General features: G+C 40.3%; 2 protein-coding genes and 1 long non-coding RNA gene across 5 annotated transcripts in view; 1 reads left to right on the top strand and 2 right to left on the bottom strand.

Annotated features, from left to right (window-relative positions):
* The window catches only part of LOC116322621 (ankyrin repeat and IBR domain-containing protein 1), a 31,992-nt gene extending 23,195 nt beyond the window's left edge, over positions 1–8,797 (bottom strand). Inside the window, exons 1-5 of one of the 2 annotated variants that reach the window (XM_031742733.2) lie at positions 8,645–8,797; positions 6,400–6,685; positions 5,303–5,603; positions 3,843–4,025; positions 2,994–3,111 (exon numbers count right to left, since the gene is read on the bottom strand). In XM_031742733.2, the coding sequence (XP_031598593.1) occupies positions 2,994–3,111; positions 3,843–4,025; positions 5,303–5,603; positions 6,400–6,587 (790 nt within the window). In that variant the 5' untranslated portion in view covers positions 6,588–6,685; positions 8,645–8,797. Of the gene's footprint in view, positions 1–2,993; positions 3,112–3,842; positions 4,026–5,302; positions 5,604–6,399; positions 6,686–8,388; positions 8,523–8,644 lie in introns of those variants that run through there. The other variant, XM_039620064.1, reaches the window with a different exon arrangement.
* Positions 8,798–8,943: 146 nt separating this feature from the next.
* LOC120442797 lies at positions 8,944–23,727 on the top strand. Its single transcript, XR_005614929.1, has 3 exons — positions 8,944–9,023; positions 9,115–9,279; positions 22,949–23,727. It is a non-coding gene; the product is annotated as an uncharacterized LOC120442797 (long non-coding RNA).
* eomesb (eomesodermin homolog b) lies at positions 9,416–15,303 on the bottom strand. 2 transcript variants are annotated; one of them, XM_031742668.2, is made up of 7 exons: positions 14,646–15,303; positions 12,742–13,402; positions 12,418–12,572; positions 11,942–12,063; positions 11,295–11,453; positions 10,874–10,935; positions 9,416–10,718 (listed from the first exon to the last, which is right to left on the bottom strand). In XM_031742668.2, the coding sequence occupies exons 2-7, from the start codon at positions 13,269–13,271 to the stop codon at positions 9,935–9,937; spliced, it is 1,812 nt and encodes a 603-aa protein (XP_031598528.1). In that variant the 5' UTR covers positions 13,272–13,402; positions 14,646–15,303; the 3' UTR covers positions 9,416–9,934. The 2 variants fall into 2 exon arrangements, with proteins under 2 accessions (XP_031598528.1, XP_039475999.1); XM_039620065.1 differs by lacking the exon at positions 14,646–15,303 and having other exon boundaries at positions 12,742–13,494.
* Positions 23,728–24,872: the final 1,145 nt, after the last annotated feature.

The following is a 24,872-nucleotide window of genomic DNA, read 5'->3' as shown; positions in this document are numbered from 1 at the left end:
ATACTGACAATAAAAAAAAAAACACCCAAGAAAATACGAGGCAAACTCACGGTGGAAGTAGATGGGTTTACAGAATGGGAAGAACAATTCCAGATCAGGAGAACAGTGATGTTTAATCATCGCACCGGCTGTTGTTAGTGTGAAAACAGATTCTACAACCTTTCCTCTTGCCAAAAATGTGGTGATCTGCACTGAAGAGCTCAAAGCCTGCCAGCTACAGCGCAGAGTCCAATATCAATTCACAGAACCTACTTTCCGTGAAGCACAAAATGGAAGATAAAGAGAAATCTTTTTTCTTTTCACCAGCAACTATAAACACACAAGTTTTTGTCAAGACACAAATAAGAAGTACGCAATGTAGCAGGGCCAATTAAAAACATTTTCTGACTGTTTGGAGATGACATTTTTTACAATACTTTATGATCAGGCCTAAAACAGACATAACATACTGAATATATGAATTCCCATTTAACCTGTCAAAACAAGACTCAACTAAGTTTGAATTTCATAGACAAAAAATGCATTTCAGTGAATCTCATTTTACATTTGTGTGGATTCTCAATAGAAATACTCCGGTAGCCAATAGCATTTAAGCCTTTTAAACTGCCAACAACAAAGACCTGCTGCCATCTGGTTTTCTGTTTTAGAATAGCTGTTTAATCTCACATTAGGACACGGACGGATTTGAGAGGCTCTCAGTATAAATATTGGATGACTTGTGGACTGTGCCCGAGTCCAAATAGTCTACCCTCCTAAAATAAGGAACACGACCAGGTCAACTGTGCAATTAGGCCATTATCAGCCTCAAGACAGGTTTCGCCACCAATCAAATGACTAACGCTCTAAATGGCCTCCTTTAGATAATGAATGTCGCAACAACCCCCATCCCAATCTAGCTCCATTCAATTAAAACTAATCAATGTGTATGGCCCTATCTTAAAGCCTTCAGCCATTAAATAGAGTCTGAAAGTGAAGTCTTCACATTTAGTCTTAAATATCAAAAATGAGTTGGAAATACAAATTGTCAGGAACAAAGAAAGATGGACAAGCAAGCAGTTCAGCAGACGAGCAATGAGGAAAAGATAAGAGATTGTCACAAATTGTGGAAATGACGCTTTTTCACAAGAAATGAAATGACATGCAAGTGCAAAAACCCTTCTGCAGGAGATGAAAAATCCTGAAATGTTTCAGCAGTCCCATGATAAAACTGAATAAATATAGCACCATTCTGGGGTCAATCTCCCGCCTCTGAGCTCTTAAAAGTGTGTCTCATATGTAGCACACAGCTCAACAGACAGCCCTTAAGCTCATTTAATTAGAGGTGGTGAAGTCATACACAAACATTTTTGCCAAGTTGTCTGAAGTAACGAGTTACAAAAGCCTCAAATCAGTAAAACTTTCAGAAACACTTTTGAAAACTGGTGGGTTAAGAATGGAAGTCTAATAAAATCTGATGTATTTACTCAGTACTTGGCCAGGCCTAAGTTAAGAGTGAAGTAATTGAGACAAATTCAGCAAAGCATATTTTCTCTGCAGCACTATTTCTAGGAAAAACATAACAGAATGTAATAAAAATAAATTAGACGTGCCAAGGATTTGACATAAAAATCCATGGTTCATGCTGTGTATTATTTAATCTTATTTACAGTAAATCAGGCGCGAGCCTAAGTAACCTAATTAAGCAGTGTTTGTTCTCAAATTGTTTGTTGAAATGAATGCACTCACTAAAACTACATTTAGATCATGTAAAAGCTCTCTCCAGTGACAACAGAACAAGTCCAATTCTTTCAGCGTACTGCATATTTATAGAAGATAAATCCCTTATCCAAATACAAAAAACGCTTTCTGTATTTTCTATTTTGTAGTCATTTCTACATTTAAAAAGCATAGTAACCCCATGGAAAATGCACCTTTACACATTTTCACAGCATCACAGCCACAAGATTAGAATCAGGGTTTCACATTAGGTGCCGATACACAGAACCTCCCTAGAGAGTGACCAGGAGAAGCTTTTCTTATTTTAAGCTTCTTTGGTTTGGTCTTACAAGCTATTAAAATGTGTGGTGTCATGTTTAGGTCTGAGGTCTGCAGCAAAAGGCTGGAGATGTCTGTTAAGTCTGTTAAGACATATAAAAATCTTGAAGTTATTCTCAAGATCAGTCATTCCACTGTATTAAACAGCTGCCAATTTGTACCAGACTCCTTGCTCCAGCAAATTAAACCCAAACAGAACAACATAAAAGGTATCATAAAAATACCACAACATTTCATCAAAGGGTCTTCAGCCATTTCTTACTACTAGTGTCAAAAGGCATTCATTTGCAATCAGATGCAGGGAAAAATGCAGACGTGCCAAGGGAAAAAAACTGATAAATCAAATACAGGCAAAGAACAGCACTTTTGGAATAACGTGTTCTGGGATAGATCACTAAAAATAGTTTGGCTGCAGTAACTGTAGACATATTTAGAGCTGACCAAAGATAGCTTTGGACCTGATCATAATTGTGAAGTATGGAGGTGGAAATATTATGCTGTTTTTTGAGGGGTTTTCCCTGCTTATTGGACTGATCCTGCTTATTGGTCTGAATCCCACTGAAATGTTGTGTGGGCTTTAAAACAGGGAGTGTGTAAGAGAAACCTTAGATTAAAACATTCTATAACTGACAGGATTTGTATGGAAGAGCGGTCAAAGACTTTAATAAGCCAATATCTGAGACAGGTGAACAATTATGCAAATCATGGCCAAGGGTATACTTACCTTGTCCACTAAAGTATATATATATTTTTGTTGTTGTGGAAATGATTGAAAAGTGTTTTATGTGGTGTTAAATTAAATCTAACCACTGTATCAAATGCTTCCTTGTCCATATACTTCTAACTATATATGTCATTTGTTTAACTACTCTGTTATTATGTTTACCCAATAAGCTGTCAGGATATTACTAGTCCAAATAATTAAAAGGACAACCAGTACTGTGTTTGTTTAATAGTACCATGGGCACGTAGCAGCGCTTCTGCAGTGAAAAGAGGGGCTTGTAGCATGTCAGCTGTCTCCACTATCAGCATGTCCTTCAGCTTCCGAAGATCCTGCGGCCGCAGGCCCTCGTACAACTAGAGTAAAGGGTTGACAAGAACATAATAAGAGAGGAAATGTAAGGACAAAGATAAGAAGTAAAAGAAAAAAAGACAGGTTGTCAGAGAAAGGTAAAGAAAGAGACAAAAGGACAACAGAGGGTGAGATCGGGGAAAAGGGTGATGGGTGAAATAAGGGTAGTAAAGAAAGATTGTGCAAAAAGGGGAAGAGAAAATAAGTACTACAACCACCTGAAACATAAATGATTGCTGACACATGACTTAGCTAGACCCAGTGAACTAAAACTGATGATGATGATCACATGTTTTAAGCTAGACTGTTTTGTGTGAGTAATTTGTGCAAGTCTGTTTGTGTCCAACCAAAACAAGTTCAAGTGAAGAATGTGACTAACTCCTGAAAAAATGTAAACACTGAAATACAGTCAACTAGTGGATTTTTCCAAGAGCAAAGTTACCATCATATGTTGCTTCTATTCCTTACTTATGTAGCTAAAGGGTTATGAGGACAAAGCAAGCGTAACAATACAGAAATTGTGTGGGATCTGCCAGGCTAGGCTGACCAGGGTAGCTCATTTACAACAGTTTGACCTAATTCAGCAACAACAGTAAAATGACTGTTTTTTGGATTATTTTTTTAAACAGCATGCTGTGGACTAAAGTTTGGTTCTAATAACATTTTAAGTCACACCAGCTGAGGGTGACAAACTGAAAGCTATACACCCACTCCTTGTTGGTGTGTTATACTGTACCTCTCTTCGATCTAGGGCTGCATATTCTGCCTCAATACCCTCTGCCTCAGGGGCAAGAGAGAAGACCATCTGCGACTCCAGGCGCAGGGCCAACTCCTTGTGGTGCTGCTTCTCTGCAGAGTCACATGGAGTCTCGCGGTTTTCATTCTCCGCAAACAAGTCCGCTTCTCTCTGCACCAGCATCTGAGCATGAAGAAACAAGAGGAATATCTGGCATTGAACAATGGAACACATCCTGCATTCAAGAGCAGATATTAAAGCTCACTGACTATATATGTAGTTCCAAACACCTGTGATTACTAGCACAGTGGAGTACCACTCACCCTGTAACAGTAATCAGAGGAAAGTATCCACAATTAAGGCATGAAATAGTAATTGCAGTTATTTTGATATGGACTGCAATTATGACTTCAGTAAAAAAAAAAAAAAAAAAAATAGCAACAACTTACCCACCTCGAGAAAATTGAAAAAGAGTTCACTTATATCTACTTTACTTCACTCTCTAGTTTTCAAAGTTCTTTGTAGAGTATGGGACACTAAGTCTTGATGATCAATTAAAGGAGCTAAGATAATATTGAGAGCGGTACAAGAAAAACACACACGTTAATAATGTGTCTTTTCGGGGGGTGGTGGCTTCTGTTGGTAACTGTCACTTCTGTGCTTGAGTCTACTTTTTTAAACTGTCTATGAATGACATTTCTTGACACCCTGGAAGTAGGGTGTCTCTTTTTCTGTCACAACATACCTGTCTGCATCTCCAGCCTCGACATTATGTTGTGCACATGGTGCAAATTGCATTTTGTTATAAACTGCATGGACTCCGGGGGGAAATTAGATTGAAGACAACAATAATATTTATATAATGAAGAGTCATCTAAATAAATGACAGTGTGCAGAAATGTGATCATTTAAAATTAGTAGCAGCTGTACAGCAGTTCTTTCTGGGGATTTCACAACTAGTGGCTGCTTGCCTTTCCTGAAGCACAATTTAAGAGCAGCATTTGTAATTTTTTTCTATTACATGCAATAACAAAGTCACGCGTAATCTATTTGACAGTTATATCTGGTGTGAGCTGTCCAGGAGATTAATTAAGTTGTACCGTGTTGCACAGCATCTTCCAAAAACTCACCAGCGAGGGCGAATGAGAAGATGCAAATTACAGTTCCCTACCAAGGGTCAAGATTGACTCTAGCACAAGGCGAAACGTGAGGATCTATTCTACAAATATTCATTAGACAAAAGAGCAGATGCTGAATGATGTGTGTGAGCATCAGAGCTACTCTGGCCTCATTTATTATCCTTCCCCTCATATACTCTCTGCCCTTGTCTTAGTGAAACTGGTCAGTTTACAGCTACAGAGGCTTTGATCATAACCTAAAAAAAAATTTCACACTTAAGGAAATTTTACACTAGTCCAGAGGAAATATCTGCAGATTTTTTTTTTTTTTTATAATCTCACCTCAACACAAGTCTTCATGCCTGAGGCAGCAGCATAGTGTAGGCAAGTGTTTTTCTTGTTGTCAGTGGCATTGACATCAGCCCTCTCATACTCTCCATGATCCAGCTTAGCTCCTGTCCATGCTAGCACGATCTGAAGGCATTCCCCTCGTCGCTGTTCGTCTTCATATGGCCTTGAGATCCGGGGATGCAAAGCCCCCTCTGAAGTCAGGATCTGAGGCCCCATGCAGAGAAGGTGCAGAGACGTCTCATTGTGCACGTTGCGCTTGTTAGGATTGCCATCTTTGCTTAGGAGAAAAGACCTAAAAGAGAATAACGACATGACAAGATGGTTAAATTGTAATGTGTTGTCTTTTGTGGGATGCTGTCAACAGACTGCAAATTCGTACAACATCAGTGCTGATTCAGAATGTAAACGTGATTTTTTTTTAAAGATAAAAATGATGAGTTATGCATAGTGCATGTAGCTTTTAGTGTAACTGAATATTTTACAGCATTTTAACTAAAAAAAACTGCACAATATTCTAAAAAAAAGAGAGCTGTATATTGCAACACAGGTCAATTACTTTCCAAAATAGTTTAGAATTCAACATTTTATTGCTTTTGTGAAAACCATAAACTAGAATTATAGCTATACAACCAGTTTTATGACTTAAACTACTGTTTTTATTTTTTTAAGAGTAAGGCCAGAGTGGGATAAAAACAAGCACAGTCTGCGCTGTTAGCTTGTCAGATAGGAAGCTCTTGGAACGTCATTCTATTCCAGCTCAGCATGTTGCATTCCTGAGAGCTGCTAACAGATGGCTATGTAGAGACACAGATGGGACAGAGACATATAGAGGAAAAACATGAAAAAAGAAAAACTGAATTTTAAAATACAGCAAAAGTGAAAAGATGGAATAAGCTGCCACTGAGTGATAAAAAAAGAGAAGAAGTCAGGTTAAGGGTTACTAGACATAAAGCTTGAGAACCATCTATGAGCCAATCATTATCAGGCCCTGTCAGAATAACAATTTTTCTTCACTGACAACACTCAAAAATATGAAGTATACATTCTGTCTGCTTGCGTATTTGGTTTTATTTGGGCCATATCCTAACCTGAGTAGGCGTGTCATGGCGTGCCGGGCAGCATAGTGCAGTGGAGTGTTGTGCTGATAGGACTCTCCATATGTAGAGTTGGGATCTAGAGCCTCCTTGAACTGTGGGTTGCTCTCATACAGTTGGCAAGCCAGCAGTTCATCTCCATTGATGAGAGCCTTACGGAACTTTGTCGCTGTGTTCCCCATTTCGTCCCCTACCGTGGGTCCAAAGGTCTGACTGGGACAGCAGCCTCTTAAGTCGTCTTCCACCTGTTCAAGTCCAGTAAGCCAGCATACTGCATGTCCTAATGAAAAGACGAAAAATTGGAGTAAAATGTCTTTATGCCTGAGACTAATGAGGCTCTTCAAGCAAGAAAATGGTCAACAGGTTTGTCAGTCATACAAATCTCAACATCCTCCCAATAAATAAAAAATATTTTCACCAGTTTCAGGAAAAGCAACTTTGCCTCGTTTTGTACAGGTGACTTCCACTCCCTCTGGTCACAAAACAAGAATTCAGTCTTCAAGGGTGCTCAGGCTGCTCTGCCACAAGCTCCTGTGTCAGCATCACCACTGCACTGTAAACCAGCTCTGTGTTTCTCTTTTTATTTATATATTTTTTTTTGAATACCTAAACATAGTGAGGACAAAGCCCACACAGAGATGGACAAGGCTTCCTCTGGCATCACCAGGAGTTTCCGCTTCACAGTGCCAAAGCTACTCATCCCACTGAGGCCAGGGCTCATTATGAAGCAAGATATCCTCAACTGAAGAATAGCACACAGCAAGTCCGCTTTCCGCTTCCACCAGGGCACCATATGGTCACGACCGTCGGGGCAATGTGATACCTTTATGTATTTTTAGTAAGCGGCAGCACACACCGAACACAGGACACGGCATAATTTGTTTTATAATAACAGGCATTCAACTTCCCAATAACAAAATTCTCACTGGTGGAGACAAGTTATGTGTGCAATGGAAGGAATGAATGCTCACCGAAAACCCCCATCTCCCATTAATACCAAGCATTCCATAGGTTAGAAAGTAGAACAAAGGAAATGGTAACTGAAAACAGCTAACTACTTGTGCAGTTATATAAACAGAGTCAAGACCGTGGACAGGTCTGGCACACTGTTCTAATCAGTCAATCTTTAAACTAAGTAAGGAAGATAAGAGTGAAACCTTTGGTAGTCTTCTGGGAAAGTGTGTTATTCACTGTAACACAACGAATACCAAAGTTATGACGTGGTTATCTATTCATCAGTTAGAATAGCAATATGGCACAGACGTGTTTTCACTCTTTAGTAAGATTGGTAGAAAGGAGATAGGTGGAAAAGAAACAAGTATTACATATATGAATGATTTATCATTTATTCATTTGGTAAATACTGTGTACATTTGCGTGTGCTAATATCGACCATTTTAACACATGAAATCACCCCCTGCCATCATTGCCATACATTTAAAAAACGCTATGCATCATGTAAACAGAGCAGCCAGTGGAAGTGAACACCACCTTAGATCAGGCGTGTGCCATGTGATTACCCCAGTGACCAGACACCATCACAAGGCAAGACAAACAGTATGCCACCTTGGCATACAAAAAAAAAGAAAGAAAGAAAAACACCTGATCTTTGAACAGTTATATAATCTCATAGTTTGTAACACATATTACTCAACGAGCTTGCTCTCTAAATGAATAACTACAGCATTAACCTATCTTACAACAGTCAACGACACTCCCCCGTTACAGCTTCAACCAACCACATCTAACTAAAGCTCACAGCAACAGCTAGCGTTAACATGAGAAAAATGAAAACGTTATTTTACGTAGCTGCCACTTGTCACTAAACTACTTCATGCAGGCCCGTACCCACGTCGTGCGGTGTTTACCATTTTCGCTAGCAGAAAATCGACGACAGCGTGTCATGTTGTGTTAATGAACAGACCCCGATAACGCTTTGTTCCACTGCTGGTTAAAAATAAAACCAATCTGCCGACAACCAACCTTAGAAAACGTCAGCTGCAAACCATTCCGTTTGTCGACAATGCCACTGGTACTGACAAAACACTCTGCTGTTTGCTAGCTATATAATATTCAAAAACAAAAAACATCATGACGCTAGCATCTGCGTTGACCAACGTCAGTGTACACGCTAGAGGCTGGTTGAGCTAGCGTGCTAATCTCGATGCTAGCCAACTTGACGGTAGCTAGTACAGTTGAAAAACTCTGTAAACAATGAATAACAAGTATTTCGACTTACACTGATTGCACATCTTGCTGCTGTAGACCTGGCCTTGTGAGTGAATTGTCAGTCGCAAAGGGTAAAGCAAAGATTTTCTCGTTATGTGGGGCAAACCTGTATAAACAATGTGAGCTATGAGCTGTGCTGTTGCCCCTGTCAACTCTCCGTTGACTCTGGTGGCTCCTGCTGGCTACTAGTCGGGTTGCCAGGTTTCAAAACAACCCCCCAAAAACAGGCGAGAAAGACGTGGCCGACTTATTTTTCAAAGCCTAAGCTTTGCTTGAACATTAATTTCAACCAAGTGCATGTTTTTAGTTTGTTTTGTTTTTTTTACCCTTAGAAACCACAGCTATTTACACCTTCATAAAGCAGGGCATCATATCCGAAGCGGAAATAGGTAAGATAAGTACGGTGTACGCGCTTACACTAACGGAAAAATACATTAAATCTTTCTAAAACGGGTAAATCTATAAACGTTTCTGCTTTAGGCTTCTCTGGAGTGAACATGGGATGGAGTAGACGTTCAACTCAACAGGCTAATCATTTGTAATAGCCGCAATTACAGAAAAAGACCACTAGAGTGCGCCAAAGTCCGCAGAAAAATCACAGCTGAGCAGCGCCGTTCTTCATTTTTCATCTCCTACAAACGCCTCGTGAGTAATTGCAGAAAGTATTTCTCAGTTGCATTCACAACCTACACCAAACAAATACTAAATGCACAGTACACTGCATTTAAGCAGGGGCTTAGCCGACTCCATTAACTTGAAATAACCACATCGAAACTCAACATAACATGTGTGCCTTTTATTATCAAATAGTTGAACTTTGCATTTAAGGTATATACAGCATATTGTTCTCATATATTTAAGAATGCACACATTTCATATGAACAGGCCTTCAATATATAATCTGTAAACACATAGCTTAATCTCAGTGTAAGGGTAGATACATAAATGTATGCAACAATGAAACATAACACACTTAAAAAAAACAAAAAAAAAAACAGGGCACCTTAAACGAATGCTTTGGCACTTTGTAAATTTCAGATAGAGTTCGATAAAAGGGGTGTTAAAAAATACATATATATATACGGTTTGGGAACAAACAAAAAGCCTTAAGATGGAGACGCTCATTGTACCATGTGCATCTCATAATGCCATTATTTTTCATCATCATTTTCTGTCTTGCCACAAAAGAAACAAAAAGACATTTATCACTGCCGACACAAAATAATGGTCTTCACATAACAAAAAAAAAGCTAAAACAATATTTCTCATTCACGGTAGCTGATGAAGACCAAACAAATGTTTAAGGGTTTGTGTAAAATGAATAGTAAGCTGCCATGCTTTTGGATGGGGGGGCTTCCTTGCTGTAGCCATTGTTGGTGGGAACAGAGACCAAGTCCTCGCACTTGGTGCTGCTGGAGGAGTCCTCCGTGCTTGGACCATTAAGAGACACACGCCTTCTTTTGCAGGCCAGAGAATAGGAATTGGTCTTGTCTAAGGAAAGAGCTGATGGTTGTGGCTCTGTCCAGGAGCTGATCAGGGCTCCGCTACCATTCACCTCCTCTTCCATCTGTGCTTTAACCTTTTCTGAGTCTTCTGGGAAACTAGCAGTGGGGCTGGGTCTGGGGGACCAAGGCAGACTGGATGTGACTTTTCTTTGGTATGCTGCTCTAGACCCCCACCCTGCAGACATTGTAGTAAAAGGGGAGTCTGGGTAGTAGCTAAGAGCGTGAGATGTAGGCATGGGCAGTGATTTGATACCATAAGGAAGCAGGGAACTTGAATATTCTCCCTCATAGGGTGTCAGATCTAGCTTGTTGGTGGTGCCACTGCTGCTTCCCCCTTGCTGCACTGAGGTGACAAACCACCTCTGCGAAGCTGCGTCTTCTGTCTGAGGCGAGAGGAGGCTGTTAGTCTGCGGTACAGCTCTCTCACTGTTGTAGAAGCGATTCTGAGGAAGGTTGTTGACAAACTGATCCTGGAAGAGGGGCTGCATCGCGTAGCGGGTGCCAGGGACAATCTGGTGGGCACGGGGAGAGTCCGTAGGAGACGGCGTAAGGCGGTCGTTCTCTGGAGCTGTGTACATCCTAAAAAATAAATAAATAAATGTACTTATGAGACATGAGGTCAAGACAGTTCAATGTGAAAGTTCTTTCACAATTAGTTGGTGTAGCCACAGTATGATATATTTGTTTGCTTTGAAAGAGCTGCACAGCAATGTAAGCGCATACAAAATACTCACGAATCATAATTGTCTCTGAATCCTTTGGCAAAAGGGTTGTGATCGATTTTCAGCTGCGTGATCTACAACAAGGCACAGCCGAAGGTTAGGATACATATTAGATTTGGAAAAGAAAAAAAAAGGATAAAGGAGCATCATGCTTGTGTATCTATAGACCTCATGTTTGGCTTGCATTGGAAAACTGTGGCTGATTAAAGTTAGAAATAGCTTCCCATGCCACCTGAACAAGTTTTAATAAATGGGAATTCTAAACTGATTCAAAATCTATAATATGCAGTATGTAAATATCTAAATATAATGCATGCATACAGCTCTGAGGACCTATTAATGGGAGCTTATATCTAAAATAAAATTAAATAAAAAAAAAAATAAAAAAAAAAACCCAAAACAACCAAGGAGGCCGGAGTTTTTCCACACTTACATCCGTGTTCTGGTAGGCAGTGACTGCTATAAACTGAGTCTCCGGAAAAGTAAAGCACTGGGTCTTAAGGTCACTGTTAAGGTCTTCCACTCCATCCTCTGTCACCTCCACAATGTGCAGCCTGGGCTGGTACTTATGCAGGGATTGCAGAACAATCATCTATTGCATAAAAAAAAAAAATAATAATAATTTTGAAAAAAAATTAAATAAAATAAAGCACTCAATAATTTACAATGTCACAGCTAATAAAAAAAAAAATCTATAAAAGCTTCAGTGTATAACTTTGTGTCCTGCAATTATATGATTTAAGCATTATTTTTGCACTAGTGTAGTTTAATTTCATCACATCATCTTTGCATAGACACAAAAATATCTCAGCTAATTTCCTTCATAGCACAAATTAAAAAATAAAACAATGTAGTTAGCTCTTCAAGTCTGAATTAGTCCAAATACAAGCCCCTTTCATTGTGCCAGATTAATTATCAAGGTGCCAATAAACAAAATATAGTAAAAGTACATCAAACAGATTAATCTATATTGAAAACAACAACTGAATGAAGGTTTGGTGTAATGGAAAATGTTTTGTCATTTGCAACCTATCTTGAGGGTTACAGGCCTTAAGTTATTTTCAGTTTTGAGTTTAGTACCTGTGAAGTATTGTGGCTCGTCCCTTTGTTGTTTGTGAGTTTCAGTTTGCTGAAGGAGATTTCTTGTCTCATCCAGTGAGCCCCTGTGTTTGGGGACTCCGGGTGGATATAGATTTTGTTCCCTTAAATATAGAGAAAAATATTTTCCAATATTTAAACTCAAGATTTCCAAAACAAATTACACAATATTCTACTGAAAACATGGGATTTTTCATTGGGAAAAGCTGGGGGACCCATGTTTTGCTCCATGGCCTTGTTGAGAAGTTAGGCTTAGGCTATAAAATAAGCAAATTTCTTTTTCTGTTTTTCTTTTTTTAAACAGAAAAAAATGTCTTTTGGGGGATGAAATTGTCTTAAATCTGGGTGAATTTTGCTTTTAAATCGCAGGGGAAATGTTTAATTCAACTCAGTTTAAAATACATTTCTTAAAAAAAAAAAGAAAAAAGAAAATAGGCACTATGTACCCTTCTCGGTACCTTGGCTGCTGTTGTCCGCTTTCCCACAGGTGACCCACTTTCCCCCCTGAAATCTCCAGTGGTTTGGATCCGCAAGCACCACTTCCACAAACACGTTATAGTGCGCTGTCACACTGAGACCAGCTATGTTAAAGCTGAGGAAAGGGAACATCCGTCTGCAAAAAACAGGGAGGGAGGATTCAAAGAAACAGAACATTAAAATAAAAAATATTTTGCTAACAAAGAAGAAGAAGAAAAAGAACACAAGAGACACTGACAGACAGTTAAAGGAAATGAAGGGAAAAGTTTCGGCTCTAACTTTGCACACTTTTCCTGCCATCTCACCTGCCCTGCTTGGTGATGATCATCTCTGTCTGGTGTCGGTGGAACTTGAGCCATAGAGGTCGGTTGCAGAGATAAACCTGGGCCCTCACCCCCGGGCCGGCGGTGGCGGGGGGTAGAGCCATGTTACCGAGAGCGGAGCCCGAGCCGGTGTATGGAGGGTAGATGCAGCCGGGACTCTGTCCGAGCTGGTAAGTGGGACTAATGTGACTGCGCCCGGGGGCTGAGGAGGGGAATCCGGCCGGGGGCAACACGGAGCCCAGGTGCAGTGATGAGGGATACCTTCCAGCACTGGATGGGGTGTAAACCGCCCCGCTGGGGGTGTAGGGGATAAAAGAGCAATGACTGGCTGCTTCGGGACTTTGCTTAGAAATAGCGGATGGGATATAGTACCGCTCAGCACTCATCCCGTGCTCCGTGTACCTGTTGCTAACAACCGGATCATCCCCCTCCACAGCCGGAGACTTGCGCCTCTCATCTGCCGTGTCTTTGGAAGAAGAATATGAACTGCTTTCTCCTTCACCCCCGAGCATCTTTGCTTTCTCTTGGTTTGGGTTCAGCTGATGTTGCTCTTTATCAGGGATGTCACCTTCCCTTCTTTTCCTTTCACGTGCCTGCTCCTAAAAACAGGCTCCCCTGCAAACATCCACTGGATTCTGAATGACTGAGACACACAGAAGCAAACAGTGGTTACAAAAAGACCTGAAGTCGTCCCTAATACACATCTCAAGCTGTCAAGTCGCAAACACAGTGAGACGGTTGCAGGAAATGACCTCCATATCACCGGAGATATTTGTGGGCGTACCAGGGTGTGGTTGTGAAGTATGTGAAGTCGGTCTTAAAGTGCTGGATTTCAGTTGTCGTGGTCTCCCCAAAAATAGTAACTTTACTGAAAACAAGTCTCTTTTTTTCTTGCAATTTTTCCCCCTCTCACTTTTTCAAAAGACGATTAGCTAATCAATTAGGCCTAAATGCGGTCCAGTGCGGCTCATATACTACACGTTTTATTAGATTTTATTTGCTCTTTGATGATATACTACATTCACAAGTTCAATAGTTCAGCTATAATAATTAAAAGAAAATGATATAAGTGCAACTGAGTAGCTCAGGATTTACTGTTATTGGAAATACTGGAGCGATATTACCAAGCTCGCTGGGACTCGCTTCGAGGTAAGAGCCAATTTCTTGTAAATCATATGACAAACGTGAAGCAATGCACAGATTTACGGGGGTAGACGTGAAACTCGCCCACGAGTTTTGAAAGTCGTGGGGTTTTCAGTATCAAAACTAAATAAAATTGCAGATTTGTCCGACCTAAATATATTCCGACGGAAACGAATATTTATTCAATTTAATGCTGTCCAACAAAAACAAATAATTTGAATAAAAATGTATGCATGTTTATTTTATTTTATTTTTTAAATGTAGGCCTACTTCTCCGAGGAGTAATAATACTAATAATAGCAGTTAAATCGTGAAGATTCTTTTTACGTGTAAATAAATAATCCCATCAGTATTCAGAGGTAATTGCATACATTCAGTTCGAATGAGGTTGTGTCCCAACGGGATGGCCGACGTGAAAAAGAAAAATAGCCAATTATTTTTCCGTTTGAAGAAACCTGTGATGCTTCTTGGATCAGACAGTCGGATGTGAGAAACCAGAAGAACCGGAATTAAACGATATTAATACAGAGGTGGTGGGGGAGAAGAAGAAATGCAAATAAAACAGGCACTAGAAACTTATTTACTGTGAATTAATTCGTTGCAGGCTTAACAAATAAGATGTTTGTTGCATTTATTGCACCTTTAAATGTAAAATAAAGCTCATCATAATAAATATTAATAATAAATTCTGCAAAAGTATTAGTTGTATTTGAAAATATATATAATTGTATTTCCAAACTTACCAAGCCTCCAGGGTCCTCCTGTGTTTTTAATTAAAAAGCTTCAAGACAAGAAAGTATTAAAAACTTTCGACAAAATCAGCAAAGATTACCGGGGAAGCTGTAAACAGCAAACGGCATCATGCTGCGTTTGTGTCCGGAAAAATAATAATAATAATAAAGCAGAGTTTAAAGTAAAACCAGAGCCATGCGGAGGCGGACTGATCGGAGCGCAGAGACGCAGTCCCGCTTTCACCGCTGCTCTCTCCTTGTGGCCATGACGCGCAGACAGCAGCCTCTTTTATCAGATCTCCCTCTGATCACCAGGGGAGGGGCAGGGGATCCTCAGCATCACAGCCAAGGTGTGTGAAAGCGAAGCTGCTTCCAAATCCAGCCGTGAATTGCTCCCATCTTCTAATCTTAAACAAAGACATCAGCAGAATAAAATAACAGGGCAAAGTCAGTTGTGCTGGGCTTATGGCAACCTGAGTGTGTTAGACAGTCATATAGGTAATAAGGTGACTGATTGTGAAAGTTGTTGTCTATGAAAAAAAGAGATGAGGGCTTTGGAGTCAGCTTTAAGATCATGATCTACTTGGAATTGTGAACACACCACACTGAAGTTGTAGATGAGTGATGCATGAAATTAGCAACACCCAAGAAAAGTGACTAAAAGTAAACTCAGATAACCAGGCAGTGCACGTTTTTTAAACCAGCAGTGGTATATGAAACGTGTCAGACTGTAAAGAAGCTGTTTACCACTATGAACATGATAAATGTTTTTGTTTTGGTTTGTTTTTTTTTCTCCTGAATAACAGCATGTATGAAAAACACTTCTGCAGAGGTTACAGATACTCTATTTGCTCAGCGCTAATGTGCTAATGAGGATGGAGAGTGAGGAGTCCCACCTATAAGAGCAAAGTAAAGCGGGTCATATTGCTGCTTTGAGATTTAGTCATAAGTGAGCTAAAAAAATAAATAAATATATGAAATAGAAAGACATTCATGTCTTTCAACCTAAGTGACGCTGGAGCCAATATCTGCAGAAGGAGACGTTTACCGTGGAATTCACATACAAATCTACCTCTTGACTGTCTCCTTTGTAAAAGTAAAAGGCCATAAAACTCAGAGGAGGCTCATGTAAGATTGTTTCCTCTCTTTGACTTTTTTTTTTGTCTTTCCACTTTTAAGTTCAAAGGGAAGAATCCAATCCAGACCTTGACTCATGCTGAGTTACCCTTTCAATGGCACACCTTTTCAACGTCTTAAATGCCCACTCGTTTCTCCTCAGCAGACAACACTTGGCTGGAAGTTAACATGACAATGACAAAGTGAGAGGATTAGTGAAGCGGCTGAACTCGCCACACATCAAACAGGACAAATCAAAACTATCTTAACTGTAAACAGTGGAATACGCTTCTGTTGTTTGTGCTGATAAACTGATTGATTTGTTTTGATTGTTTCACGGAACTGATGAATATGGAGGTAGAATTCACAGTTTTTTTGGTCTTAGGTTTCTGTGGCGCTAAACTTCCTCTGAACTTAAAGTATTTCCACCCGGCTAACTGTTTCCATCTTCACCAGCCGTACAACAGGCTTGATTTAACTTATTTTTTATAATTGTTAGTATATATTACTCCCCAAATAGATCATTTTCTAAGGTATTTTTTAAAGAGGCCACTCTCTTTGTAGTGCCGCTTTGTAGTGATTTAAAATTAAAAGAAAACTTAATTGAACTTTCTTCCCATTTACTTTCTCTTTCTCAATTTAGCGTACTATCCATCTGACACAGCAACATGTGATCACCTGTTTTGATGGTAAAATCTATGAGTCATAAGTGAGAAAGCAGATTCTCGAAAGGTTTCTAAATATACTTCTATTTTTCCCAGGAGTGCAGGGACTTGCACATTGACGTGTGAGGAACAGTAAAAGAAGAAAAAGAGGCATTACCTGCCTTTAAAATCTTCTCCTTCTGGCAAGAAAAATGTGCCTCTGTGTATTTTATATAGTTGGATGTTTAACCTTTACTTATGGAGGGCGATGTGTATGTGCAGTGTTTGATACTCAGAGGGTGTTTTCACACTCACGTGCTGAAGGAGGAACACATGTCAGCATTCAGATTAACCATCAGTTCAACATTTAAAAATGCATTTTAAAAAAATCAAATAATTAAAATTGCGGTTTTGCGGCATCATGAAATTCGAGCCAGTGAGCATAAAGTGAAATTCTGAATATTTTTAAAGAGGTAATAAAAAGCTTTGTTAAATTACTGACTAAAAATGTTGTTCAAAGTAGATTACTTATGTATTTTTAATCAAACTAGTTTATTGCATTGCAAAAACATACTTGAGTGATTTTATTGCACCATGCAGCTACCTTAGTTGTTATGTGTCACTGGGCCGATCGTCTGTGGAATAGCCTCACTCTCTCTGTCACGCTCAGTGAACACCTTCCCCTAGCTGTGCCTCCTTTTTGACACGTCTAAAGGGCTGTTTCTGACATCTTGCCATTCTGCTGGTTCCCCCTCCCTGCAGCGCTCCTGCATGCGGGAGGAAAAAAGCTGGTGACCTGGCCATTGCTGCCTTGCCCTAGGCCACTGCCACCCTGCTGGCAGCAGAACGTCTGCTGGTCTGAGGCCATGCCAGGAACCCTGCCCACCATGGCTTGTGATGTCACGACAGACTCTGTCTCAGACAAAACCTCTGATTGGCTCAGAGGGTTTGTGTTTCTCACTTTCTGGGAACTGCCCTCTCGGCACTTCACAGACATAGAAATCAAATTAATTATCACTTTAATTGAATGTAATCTCAGCTTTCTGTCCTCTATAGCTGATGAGCTGCATTCCCAGATCATACAGGAAACCAGAAATATGCACATATGGGATGTCATTTGCATATGGGGGGGAGTTAGTACTGCATGAAAAGTTTTTTTCACCAGATCCAAAGTAAACTTTTACATACATATCTAAATCCGTCTGTAACAAAAATATTTATATATTTTAACAGTAGATATTGCAGACACAGCTATATTGAGCACAATGATGACTAGATGGATGGCTGATGTAACTATTTTCTAGAGGATAGTCCTCTCTAATACAGTGACCAGTAAGGATTGTTATAGCAGGGTTTAAATGGGCATCTAGCTACATGTTTCCTCTTGCCTCCCCTTTGCTTACATTTATGGTTTGGTCCTACATCCTGTTAAGAGCAGCAGCAGGAGTGGACCATCACATTTGGTGCTCAGCGTGGGGGCAGTTGGGGGTACTGTCATGTTCCAGCTATCCCACGGAGATGCACTTCTGCCTCTCTGTGAAGATTTGGTGGGTTCTCATTTGCATTTGCTAATGAGATCCCGTTTGCATGACTTTATACTGGGAGGCTATCTCTCTGAATATCTCTTTACAAATACAGGAGGTGGATGAAGTCCTGTTTATTTAACCTTTATTTACCAATTAGTCCCATTGGGTAGTCTTTTTTGGGGGGGCAAAACAACATGGTAAAGTAGTGGAGACAAATTATTTGACAAACTGCATCATCTTAATACGTGAGTGGACGTTCTTTTACTTTTGGTTTCTAAAAGCCGGTGTTTCTCAGGAACCATGTTGTAATCTATCACCTTCACTTTGAGTCAGTGAAGTAACGGTTGTAACAGCTTCACGGTGATACTATTAATGTTTTTGTGCTGTCTGTCAACAAAGGTTATGGCTTCATGAACATGTAGTGCTAAGCTATCCTAGTCTGTGAAATGTGTCCAAACCAAAAGTTAAACACCTATTATTTCTTGACTTTTATCGCTGGCATTTACAACAGCAGAGGATAAGAGAGCTCCGAGTGTCTGCCCTTGCCAGTCCGCCCTATTCACAACTTCCCACGCATGCTTCGTCTTCCCAGAAGCTTTCCTCAGCCAAGACCCACGACTTCCAAAATCACCTATCTGATGGGAAGTTCTTAAAGTCGCAGGCCAAAAGCAATTAAGCCCCGTTTAGAGCACAACGTTATTATCACCCAATCTGTACTGTTAAGAATTTCTGCCCACCAATCTGCCAGTGTCAGCAGCCCCAAAAGATAACCACATTTGGTCCTGGGTCACAGTCGAGAGCTAAACCCATCCTCAGAGAGGCTGATGCATTTAGGATCATAAGAAAAAGTAACAAGGGAAATTAAAACAGCCTCAAAGAAGCCTTATACACGTTTGCCTATAAGGCTAGTAGAAGCTGGAGAATCAAATGCTGATGACTTCGAGTTCACTCTTTGTTTCGTTTTTGGGGGAAAGTGGTTAGAATGACTAAGTCTTTACCGCACATATTAAAGCGACAACTGTTCTTGCTGCTTAGGTGCTGCTGAACGAAAGATTGCACGCTAACCACTTAAAGGTAGCAGATCTCTCATCTGTGTCATTAAGACAACGATAGGTCGAACTGAGCGTAGCAGCGCTGTAGCAAAAGATTGGGTTTAACGATCAGCTGTTATGTGCAAATTCTCTCATCAAACTTGATCTGTACACAGAGTGCACATCGAGATCTCCATATTTATCAACATAATAAAAGTTAAAATACATAAATAAATACAAACCTCTGTATTTTTTAGAAAAGTGTCCCGCTCTCCAGCGAGGTGGAAAGAATATTTTCTGCATTATGTCCCCTCTCATAACAGACGAACAGGACCCAGAGCGTGTTTTTTCTCATATGGGGAATCTGCTGACTGTGGTATCACATTATGATTAACAATTTAACTATGATCCCCGTCTTTCCCATTGTTATTCCACAGATGACTGGGAGTAAGGGCGAAATGCCAGCGACGGAACGCAGGCTTCATTAGATTCATTGATTGATTTATTGTTTTCCATGGTTGTAATCACTTCCCCCAAGGTAATTTGTGAGCTCTTTATGGTTCAGAGGTATAATCCTGAGAGTTAATTAATCGGCTTTGTTTAGAAGTTTGGAAGTAGAAATGAACCTCGGAATTGGTAACAGCTAGGAAGAAAACTGTATGTGTGACTTGGAATTCCTTGTTTACCACCACAAAGGATCAAAACTAAGAAGGTAAACAGACATAATTAGATTGGGGTGATTTGTAGATCTTTTGCATTTACCTTCAGCCCTCTTTACCCTGTTTTTTTTTTTTTTTTTAACCTGACAAATCCAAAGTTGGAAATTTGCCATATCTCGCAAATCTCCAGATTTTTAATTAAAACCACTTGTTACGGACTTTACCACACAATAAAGAATCACTAGCACTAGACAGTTTAATGACAAATCAGTGTAAATTATTCATTGAATTGAAACACAATTCAAAAATAAAAACACTGAAATTCACAAAATGTGTTCAAATATTTGCAGAAAGCGGCATTTGTACAGCATGTTCTTACTTCTAGAGCAATATTTTTCACTTTAATCAGCCTTCTCTGTCCACAAGAGCGGGGGGGAAGCAAGCATTGCTCCTCTTAGCTGAACCAAAGCATTATAAAACCAGGATCACATAATGGAGTTATGTTCTAAACCAAATTTTTAGCAGGACCTAAAGTAACACACATTCCTAGCCCCTTTTCACCTACAGTGGAAAGGGGCTTACCCCTCTAATATTATCTGGCCTTTGTCAGTCTTAATTGAGGTTTGGGCTTGCTTTAATTGGCTTTTTAATGATTTGTGAATGGGAGCTGCTGTTTATGGGTTAAGTGCATCTTAATCAGAGCTTTAATCCAGTCATTAACAGAGAAACATGAGGTGTCGAGAGCGGCAAGGAGAGGTTGATAATTGAGAGGCTGCTTCTTTGCTCCCCGTGATGTGTGTATGTATGTGTGTGTGTGTGTGTGTGTGTGTGTGTGTGTGTGTGCTTGCTTCAACTATATTTTAGAGGAAAAAGCTTCCCGTTGGTGATGTCAGTAAAATTTTTCATTGCACCATAAAAGACAAACACTTGCTGTACATATTTTGCCACATCCTTATATTTTTGCTCTGATTATTTCAGAGGTAAAAATGTAAGGACTCAATGATGAAAAACACCGGGTGAAATAAAAATCAGCAAAGAACTTTTCACATTTTCTTTATCTCAGTACATATATTTGTTTCCCCACTGATAATATTCTACGTATCAATACTGAAAGTAAAACTAGATTGGTTTTGTCCGCCCTCCCCTTTCCTCTCTGCTGTTCAGCTGTCACAATTTCTGAGTTTTTCTCACTGTATATTTTAGCACCTACCCCGCGTGAGGCCTGTGTGCTTCTATACCCCCACTCTCGTCCCCTTCTAATGCGCGCACACACGGCGTGGAAACAACGAGCCTATATTGAATAAACATACTGCTTTTAGATAGGTTCCTAATTTGCATCATCCTTTGCAACGTGTGTTTTTCACCAATTTTAGTGTAATTTATTACAGACTTACACACACCTTCTGATCCTATAAAAGCACTGTCAATTGCTCCCAAACCTTCAGTGCTAGTCACCCTCTTACAGCAGATCATCGACAAATAAAAATCCCAAAAATAGCCCACTCATACTCTGCTGGTGGCAAAGCACCTGAGAAAATTAGGCTACCAGAGAGGCAGTGCATTTGGATCTTCTGAGGATTAAGCAAGTTTTAACTGTCACCGACTAACCAGTCAAGTCAAAACAGTTTAAAAAAAGGTTTCTTTTAAAAGATTAGAATCGCAGTAATTTGAACCCGGATCCAAAATCGCCAATAATTCTAAAACCTGGCCCATGTTTTAACCCCCCTTTTTTCGTACATACTTCCGCTTTATGCAACACCGTGTCCGCTTCATTGTGTCACTACTGTGCATATTTGTGTATTAATATAAAGTGCAAAGATGAGGTCCCGATGACGGGACGAATACTGTGGCCCGAGTTTCACCACTAATCGACTCTCCCTGTGAAAGTGTGAAAACATTTAGAGGCCATTAACAGCACAAGATGATACTTCCTCCCAGGTCAGCAGATCAAAGGCAGCTGTCAGCCCCGACAGGCAACGTCTCTCTGATGTTGACGACTCGCCCTCAAGTATTCATTTCAGTCCGTGCATGCATACAAAGATTAAGACTGGATCTGCAGGATACTGAGGCATATTAACTATGGGGCTGATAGCGTGATGACATAATGGTTCTCTTTTTAAGAGTCCAGACGGTGCTTTTGTGCATTTAGAAGTCACAAATGGGATTTTTCTTTTTTCTTTTTCTTTTTTACCTCGAGCGTACACACAAACACACTTGCTTGCACGTACGCACGCACACACGCTAGCACACATACATGCTTACTTATGAGATGTTACAAAAACTTCTCTTTCTTCTCTCCATTAAAAAACTATCGATCTTTTGCTTTGGCTTCTCTACTTGATGGGTTTTTTCCCCCCCATCATAATGGAAAGTCTCCCTGGCCATTTCTTCAGCCTATTCTTCATTTGGAGTAATTATAGATGGAGAGGTAAAAGATGTTTTTTTTCCCTCCCCCCTCTCTTTTCTTTTCTCCTTCTTGCCTATCTTTCTCTCCCCTGCGTGCATTCAGAGGAGCTCTCACCACTGCATTCTTATTAGGGACATGTCTGAAAGGCTCTCCGCAGCATGTGGTGTCCTCTGACCATCCGTTATGGCTGCTTTTTGTTGGCATTAACAAGCCGAGCAGCCAAGGATAGCTTTTCAACAGGTACAAACTTTTCCTTTTAGATAATTAACTGCATTCAGACACTCAGCGCAGTGTAGGCAATGTGGGTGCAGAAGCCCAGAGAGGATCATATTTGAGGGGAAAAAAAGGAACAGAGAAAGGAAAGGGAGATGGAGGAAAAAAGAAAAAAAAACTTCATCAAAAGACAAGATGTTCTCTTCGGTGTTGTTTAGTGCTAGTGGATTCTATACCAAACTCCTATTCAAATAGTGTGGTCTGCTTTTCTGCTCCCCTCCTCGTCCTCGTGTCTGTCCTTTTCGTCTTCTTTATCAAGATGGACCGTGAGATGAGGGAAAACTTTGGTCATTGTAGAATGGTCAAAGGTGTGCTGCCTTAATGAATGGAAGAAACAAGAGAAGGGCTTTCCCTCGTTCCTCTTTGCCTCGCCGCAAAAAGCCACAGGATGCCTCCTGAAGAAGGCCTCCTTCATCCATTGCCGTCTCGTCTCTTGTTAAAAGGGGCATAAAGCGAAGGCAGAGGGGAAAAGTAATTTTCTTTTTCCCGTCTATCCATTCTTTTGGTGAGTTTCTTCTATTTTTTGCTGTGTACTTTTATAAAGCTTATAATTATCTTGGTGAGAGGTCCTCAAGCGAGAACGAATGGGGTCTTTGTACCCTTCTCTCTTCAGCCCTCTCCTGGAAGCCATATTAACATTCGGTCTTCCCCTTTTACAGATGCAGTGAAAAAGCCAGATGTGTCTCCTGTAATGGAAAAGAAAGGGGGGAAAAAAACTTTCAGCAATTCCACTTTACAAATTTTCACTGGACAGGACTGAAGTATCAGCTATCAAATGTTGTATTCACCACATGTGATGTGCTTCACTACAGCACTGTTATGCAAAACCAGGGCCGACGGGTCTCTTTTCTCCCGTTGTCACCTCTTTTGTTTAAAGTGTTTATTAGAAGTATAAGGGAGATGAAGCAGACAGGGCAACAGCGACGCCTTTGCTGACCTGGCGGCAGAGATCGCTGGTTTAGGATGACTCTCTCCTCCTTCACCATCCATCCGTAGCACTTCCTCCGCTCACCTGCCCCTCCCTCAGTCCCTCTGACCTCCATTCCCAACTCTTCTGGCTGATTACTCCTAATGTAATTTTAATTAAAAACTGTGGTGTCAAAGGGTTTAGCCTGCCTGAGAAGCGGGTGCAGATTGTGGCACAGTGGCAGACCCCTTCACTTGCTTGAGAGGAAATGCATCCTGACATTGCTCGGGTGGTGCCAACACAACTAGAGCCAAGGTAAAATAAAAAGGCTTTCTGTTTTACTTAAATATTGTATACGCTTATGCTGCAGGGGTGCAAAAGAATCCTGAATCTTTTCTTTTACTTATTTGTTTCATTTGGATTGCATACTGTATTGGATTGTGTAAGTTATGTGAACGTTCTTTTACACACAATACACCAGTAATTCTCCATCCCTGTAGGCCTGATATGTATTAAACTGTTATCCAGGCATACATACATACATACATATAGTCTGGATACAAGGCATGGACAGTTTACAAATTACTCAATTATTCAATTAATCAATTTGTTTTTCAGTCTTTATTTCTGCAGAAATATATATATATATATATATATATATATATGTGTGTGTGTATATATGTGTGTGTGTATATATATATATATATATATATATATATATATATATATATGTGTGTGTGTGTGTGTCTATCTATCTATCTATAACTATACTGAGTCCAATATATTAGCAGCAATGACTAGCAGTCAGGAAAGGTGAAGCTATCCTGGAGGGAGTCATCCTAATATAATGATGTTTAGTTGACATTGACAATAATTGCTGGAGCCAAATGTCACAGGGGTGACCTGTGGAAGGTGCCCCACAGCAGGACTCAACAGCAGAAGTCTGCCTGTAGGTTTGTAATCCCCTCACCCGAGCCGTTGGATTATGTGCTCTCTATCGACCCTGAAGAGGCTCCCCGCGGCTTGGGCTTAAACACTCTCTAAAATCTCATCTCCACACCCCATCTGCCGGCTGAGTGATGTCTTGGAAGTCGAAGGAGTAGAGATGGGAGCAGACGAGCAGACGGAGGAAATGAGAACACGCCTCCTACTCCTTGCTGCGGCTCTGCACCGCAGAGGAGAGCAGACTTTAGGAAAACATGCTATATACGCCTTCAGGACAGATTTTTAAATATGCACATCAAAATTACTATAAGAGTTAGTTATAGGTTTGTGATTTTATTCATGTTTATATTGGTATTATTTATATTCTCCCTTAAATTAATGTGTAATTGATTGTTGTTGCTGTCAAAGTATTAAATTTCTTGTTGCCAATTACACTCCTCCATTAATATCCGTGTGCTAAATGGATCCATTTCACAAATAAAAAAAGTTCAAACATAGATCAATAATTGCTTTTCCACAGATCAATGACCCTTTAACATTCTCTGACAGGGGCCTTGTTTTGTGGCCGTCAGTGGACAGTTGGAGGAGCTGGTGGTTGGCCCTGAGCAGTGAGGCATGTCGTAAGAGGGTTTAACTTTGCTAACCTCCTTCTGCCAGGTTCATGGGGCCCTGCTGTTTGGGTAATATTGGATCAGTGTTGGGAGCCCATGTCCCTGCCATATCAGTCAGCA

The sequence above is a fragment of the Oreochromis aureus genome, linkage group 11 (genome assembly GCF_013358895.1).
Source record: "Oreochromis aureus strain Israel breed Guangdong linkage group 11, ZZ_aureus, whole genome shotgun sequence".
Taxonomy (NCBI): Eukaryota; Metazoa; Chordata; class Actinopteri; order Cichliformes; family Cichlidae; genus Oreochromis; species Oreochromis aureus.
Note: the sequence above shows the minus strand (reverse complement) of the source record. Positions and strands in the feature narration are given on the sequence as shown.

Coding starts and splice junctions, on each gene's coding strand:
- eomesb (XM_031742668.2), bottom strand. CDS start 13,271: ATGCTCGGGGGTGAAGGAGAAAGCAGTTCATATTCTTCTTCCAAAGAC. Junction 12,573..12,741: donor ATCATCACCAAGCAGGGCAG/GTGAGATGGCAG, acceptor TGTTTTTTGCAG/ACGGATGTTCCCTTTCCTCA. Junction 11,454..11,941: donor CGAGCCACAATACTTCACAG/GTACTAAACTCA, acceptor TTTATGCAATAG/ATGATTGTTCTGCAATCCCT.